This window comes from Sapajus apella, unplaced genomic scaffold (assembly GCF_009761245.1).
Source record: "Sapajus apella isolate SASKATOON/1434 unplaced genomic scaffold, GSC_monkey_1.0 scaffold158, whole genome shotgun sequence".
NCBI lineage: Eukaryota > Metazoa > Chordata > Mammalia > Primates > Cebidae > Sapajus > Sapajus apella.
Genome location: NW_022437098.1, coordinates 89,770 through 95,525, shown reverse-complemented (window position 1 = coordinate 95,525; position 5,756 = coordinate 89,770). Strand labels below are relative to the sequence as shown.

General features: G+C 48.1%; 1 protein-coding gene and 1 pseudogene across 1 annotated transcript in view; both read right to left on the bottom strand.

Annotated features, from left to right (window-relative positions):
- LOC116541865 (ankyrin repeat domain-containing protein 18B-like) overlaps positions 1 to 4,696 on the bottom strand; it is a 34,672-nt gene extending 29,976 nt beyond the window's left edge. Inside the window, exons 1-3 of the mRNA XM_032266350.1 lie at positions 4,488 to 4,696; positions 2,926 to 3,040; positions 2,590 to 2,763 (exon numbers count right to left, since the gene is read on the bottom strand). Of these exons, the coding sequence (XP_032122241.1) occupies positions 2,590 to 2,763; positions 2,926 to 3,040; positions 4,488 to 4,696 (498 nt within the window). The remainder of the gene's footprint in view (positions 1 to 2,589; positions 2,764 to 2,925; positions 3,041 to 4,487) is intronic.
- A 26-nt stretch (positions 4,697 to 4,722) lies between these two features.
- LOC116541900 lies at positions 4,723 to 5,730 on the bottom strand (annotated as a pseudogene).
- Between the last annotated feature and the right edge of the window lie 26 nt (positions 5,731 to 5,756).

Below are 5,756 nucleotides of genomic sequence, written 5' to 3'. Positions count from 1 at the left end.
TTTGAGACGGAGTTTCGCTCTTGTTACCCAGGCTGGAGTGCAATGGCACGATCTCGGCTCACTGCAACCTCCGCCTCCTGGGTTCAGGCAATTCTCCTGCCTCAGCCTCCTGAGTAGCTGGGATTACAGGCACGCGCCACCATGCCCAGCTAATTTTTTGTATTTTTAGTAGAGATGGGGTTTCACCATGTTGACCAGGATGGTCTCGATCTCTTGACCTCGTGATCCATCCGCCTCAGCCTCCCACAGTGCTGGGATTACAGGCTTGAGCCACCGCGCCCGGCCTGATTCTTAAGACAAGTCTGAAGTCCAGATTTCTTCATGAGTCTCCTAAATTTTACATGTTGACTCAATTTAAGGAGTCAAAAAAACAAATCTATGTGCCACATTTAGACTATAGCCCTTGTGTTTTTATATTTGGTATGAATGTGTTACTAAATGGTTGTGTATAAGCCAAGTATTTGCTTCTGTAATTTTTTCTTTCTCTAGGGTTAGAGTTCAGGTTGAAAAAATCAGGCCCTGATATGTATTTATGCATATATCTATATAATACAAATTGCTGTTAAGACTCATAATACCCACCTCGAGAGTTTTTCCAACATGTATTCATTTACAATCTCTTTGTATATCATTTTCCCAGATTGTTAACCAAATAGATAATTAGTTCATAGGACTTCCAAAACTAAATTGTTAAAAGAATTCCTACTGTATTCTCACTGACTTCATGGATTTCAGTGTTTAAAACTGACATCCTGATTATGCCAAAACGCCACAAACTTAACAGACATACTGAGATAGCCCATAATACAACTTCCACTGAGAAAAAAACAGGTTCCGTATTTGCTACTAATCTAATTAAAAAAAGAAAACGTGGCTTGTAATGAACATTTGTTGACACATAATCACCTGAATGTTGACAAAGGAACATGAAATTGTGAAAGGGTCAGCCTCTGCTTATTCAAAGGTTACCTACAAGCAAATTCCTAAAGACTCTCTCAATAGTAGCGAATGAGTCACCATGAGAAGTAAAAGGTGTTATTCTGTAAGCCGAGAGACATTACCAATACTGTTTCCTTTCACTTCCCAGTCACAGACACAGAAAGAGACAGATAAGTCAGGCTAATATTATTGGAAAGGAGAACTTTGAAGGAAGCAGTGCCTGTCAAATGCCAACTCTTTTGGAGATTTCTTATGTTTTTGAGATGTGGGAACTTACATACTGCATTCATCTATTCTGTGCTTCTTAATCAGGAGTGTATTCAAACCTAGAGGTTTTTTTTTTTTTTTTTTCTGCTGTTGTTAGAAACAAGAGTCTTACTACGTTGCTCAGGCTGGACTCCAAACCCCAGCATCAAGCAATCCTCTCACCTCAGCCTCTGAAGTAACTGGGACGGGGAACATGCCACTGCGCATGGCTTCAAAAAATATTTTTAACCATACATGTTCAGGCCTTATTAGATCTGTCACATCAACATCTTCAAGGGAAAGCCTACACTTGTAGATTCTTTACAAAATTTCCCCAGGTCACTGTAAGGCACCATTCTAGCTGAGAATTAGTGCAGCAGACAATCACTTGAGTTTCATCACTCATCCACACAGCCACTACCCGTTATCAGTTTGGGATGTGGCCAAAAAGAGAAAAAGAGTAAGAGTAACTTATTAAAACTCCAGTCAATTTTCCTGGGGATGGGTAGAACGGGGACAAGTAAACTCAAAATCCCACTTGATTTTGCTATTTACAAGCTCCTTATGTCCCACCTTCCCACCAAGACATCCTAGATCTGAGAGGAGACTTTAGATTCTTATCTAAGTGGCTGTTTCTGCCAGGATGGGTAATCAGTCCGTTGCTAACATGTTCTACCCTTTGCTGAAGTGTTTCTCACTTTGTCGCCACCTATTCCCTACCAATCTGGTTTCCTCAGAGTTCTCTAAAAATTAGGCAAGTTTCAATCACTCTCTTTACCAAACCAAAAATGATTACCCCAGAGCTGAAGAGCACTTTGTCTCAATACGTAAGCTGGAAAAACCACCAACTAAGAAACAAAACCTCCTCTTTACAGTTTTCCCTCATTACCTAATTTCCAAGCGACCTGCATATTATCTGATTGCTCTCCTTTTCCCTCCCCATTTTTTCCTCGTAAGCCTTGCCACTGAAAGATACATCAGTCTTTTAAAGACAATTGTCAGCAGCAGCAAGATTTCCATTTATTACAAGTCGATTTAGTTTTGTTTGAGTGTTAAGATAAAGCCTATTTCCAGGGTAGATTTCTTTTTCCTGTGTGTGGTTTTTGTTACACTAATTAGGGTAAAACCAAACCAAACCAAACCTGTGGTAGGAAACAAATACTTGAAAAGAAAAAGTTTTACCTTGAACAGATTCACAAAGATTTCCCATAAGTGCACTAAAAAAGCTGTGCCCTCTAAAGTTTCTTGAAAAGTATTAATATTTAAAGTAAAATCTTAGACAATTAAGTTATTTCAAAATATGTTCATTCAAGGAAGGCTTGAGCTTCCAAACATGAAAAATTGACCCTTACCTATGTCAATGTTAAAACAAATATTTCGAAAAGAAAGCTGATGGATCGATACCTTGTTTATTGCTTCAATATTTGCCTGGTAGGAGAGCAGTTTTTCTGCCAGTGAAGTCACGCTGTTAGATGCAGCATAATGAAGAGCGGTGTTGCCGTAGACATCTTGAATGTTTGGATTGGCGCCATGTTCCAGAAGAATAATGGAACAAGCCTCCTCCTGACCATGCACAGCCTATCCGTGTTAGATAGAAAATTAGACTGTAATTTCTAAGAATTCAATACACATATTCCACAGGTTTCACCTAACAGTCATATTTAAATGAGATAAATTCATTTTATTTACATGTATTTAAATCAAATCCATTCCATGCTGAAAGAGTTGACTACTCTATACCTTCATTAACGGGGTCCTGTTCAGTCTGTCGTCGATGTCAATCTGGCACTTTCTGCTCACCAACAGAGTGACCACTTCCACATGGCCATGTGCACAGGCCAAATGCAGAGGAGTCCTGTGAGAATGAGAGGAGTTTTCAGGAAATTGTAGTGCAGTATCTCAAAACCTACAATGATTCATGAGACTGTAAACACTGAATAGCATGTTATTCCTCTGCCTTCAAAACCAATAAGTTTCTTTTGAAGAAAGTACGGTATTTATTAGCTCTTGTTGCTCACTACCTTAGTGAAACGGCAGCCGATGTGGATAGAATGAGCTTGGTCTTTGGATTCAGTTCCACTAGGGTTTGAGTTCTTCTGCTTTGAACTCTGTCACTTACCAGCTATTGCTTAGCCTTTCTGTACCTCAATTTCCTCATTAATAAAATAAAGATGACAAGAGCAGCTAGCACATAGGACACCACTGTGATGCTTAAATGAGAATCTATGTAAAGTATTTAGAACCGTTTCTAGAACAAGAAACAACTCAGTAAGTGTTAGATTTTTGTTTTTTGAGACAGGCTCTCACTCTGTTGCCCAGGCTGCAGTGCAACGGTGTATTTACACCTCACTGCAGCCTGGAACTCCTAAGCTCAAGCAATCCTCCTGCCCCAGCCTCCTGAGTGGCTGGGACCACTGGAGGGCACCAGCATACGCAGCTAATTTAAAACAAATGTTTTGTAGAGTAGGGATTTCACTTTGTTGCCCGGGCTGTTCTCAAACTCCTGGCGTCAAGGGAACCTCCCACCTCAGCCTTCCAAAGCTCTGGAATGAAGGGTGTGAGCCACTGCACCCAGCTGGATGTTATAATTATTACTATTACTGCTACTTAACAAAAACATTTTCATTAAGTAAGATGATACAATTATTCCTATTTTGAAGGATGATTTAAAGATCATGGCACATTTTAACATATCTGATATTGGAATGGCATTTATTTTTTATAACTATCATTGGTAGCATTTTAAAAATTATCTCATTAATATAGAAAATAATAGGGTATCACATAATCTGTGAGGCCTGACATTAAGTGGAATACGATATACACAGCAGGTCTAGGGCAGTTCTAGGCATCAAGGAACCCACCTCCCACTTCCAAGTTTCCCTCTAAGAAGCCCCAGTGAAGAACCTGTCTACATAGGTAGATTCAGGTGTAAAAGGGACACAGGGTTTTCATCTGAGAACTTTTCACCTGCTGAAAATGACTCATGGTATTTCTGGCATGAGAAGGAGTTCTCATTAGGCACCTTCCGATCATGTGGACGACACGGCATGTTTTAAACCTGTATATGCTTAACTTTGTGAGTGGAATCCCTCCAATTCTCCACCAAGTGCTACAGGCAAGGATCTCCACCGCAGGGAGACCCGGGCCGCTGGCATGGGCACCGGGCAGTCACCCGGGATGGAAAGCAGCTGAGGCTCCGCTTGGCTGCCCGGCGCCCTCCCAGGCCCCCGCCCCAGGGGCTGCGGGGCTGCGGGGAGGCCGGGCCTGGGGACCCCCTGCCCCGGGCTGAGCCCCCCTACCTGCCCTTCCTGTCGCGGGCGTCCACGTCCCGGCTCCTGCGCCTCAGGCAGCGCTCCACCTCCGCGGCGTCGCCCCTGATGACCGCCCTGTGGATCTTATGCAGTTCCCAGTCCCGGATGTGGTACCCGGGACCCGCGTACTCGTCGTGCGCGGCGGAGCCCAGGACCGCCTGGCCCAGGCGACTGTCGAAGCTGAAGAGCTTCTTCATGGTGGCGACTTCTTCTTCTCGGCAGCTCACCACCCGCTCCTGAGCCGCCGCGGCTCCTCGTGGCCTTTCCACCCCCACCCACCCCAAACCCGCGCTCCAGCCCCAAACCCGCGCTCCAGCCCCAAACCCGCGACCCAGCCCCAAACCCGCAGTGCAGCTCTGAATCCGCAATGCAGCTCTGAATCCGCGATCCAGCCGGGTCCCCCACAGCCTTCAGCAGCGACACCCGCAGCCTCGGACCTCTCAGAGCCAGTGAGCCGGTGAGGCCGTTTGGCGCGCGCCTGCAGCTCACGCCCGCGGGGACTCCGGAAGCCGCTCCCAGCCCGCGCGCCCGGCAGGGGCGGCCGCAGCTCGCGCGCAGGTGCCGCTGGCTTCCGGGTTCTCCTGGGCTCGCCTGGGCCTTCCCGGAGTAGCAGGTGCGCAGCCCGCCGGCGCGAGGGCCAGCCTGGCCGTGACCCCCGCCCCGCTCCTCCTCCGAAGAGGGATCGGGGCTGCTGGCAGGGGCCCCTCAGCTACCGGGGATGGGGTTTAGGGCCGGTTCCCGCCCCGGTGCAGCCGCCGCCGGGCAGACCTCCTAGTTTGGGCCGCAGCCACGGCGACATCTGGCCCCGGTTCGGTGAGGCTGGGAGCGCCAGCGAGCTTGGGAGTTGCCAGGCAGCTGCTGTGAGCAGGCAGAGAGGGGCTGCAGCTCAGGCGCCCAGGCGGCGGAGGATGGCCCGGGCGGCCTCTGGATCGCCAGTGCACCTGTCCTGAGAGCCCGCCAGGCCCTGCCTCCGCCCGGCTCCTCCTCTGCGGGAGCTCGGGACTGCTAGCCAGGGGCCCTCTGCAGCCACCTGGGGTAGGGCTGAGGGCCGGTTCCCGTTCCCGTGCAGCCGCTGCAGGGCAGACCGCCTGGCTTGGCTGCAGCCACTGGGACATTTGGCCCTGGTTCTGAGATGTTGGGAGTCCGGGCTGGCTCGGGGGTTGCCTGGAGGCTGCTGCCTGTACGCAGAGGGTGGCTGCAGCTTGGGCGCCCTGGCGGGCTGGAGGGGCATGGCCTGCGCGGTCTCGGGATAGCCAG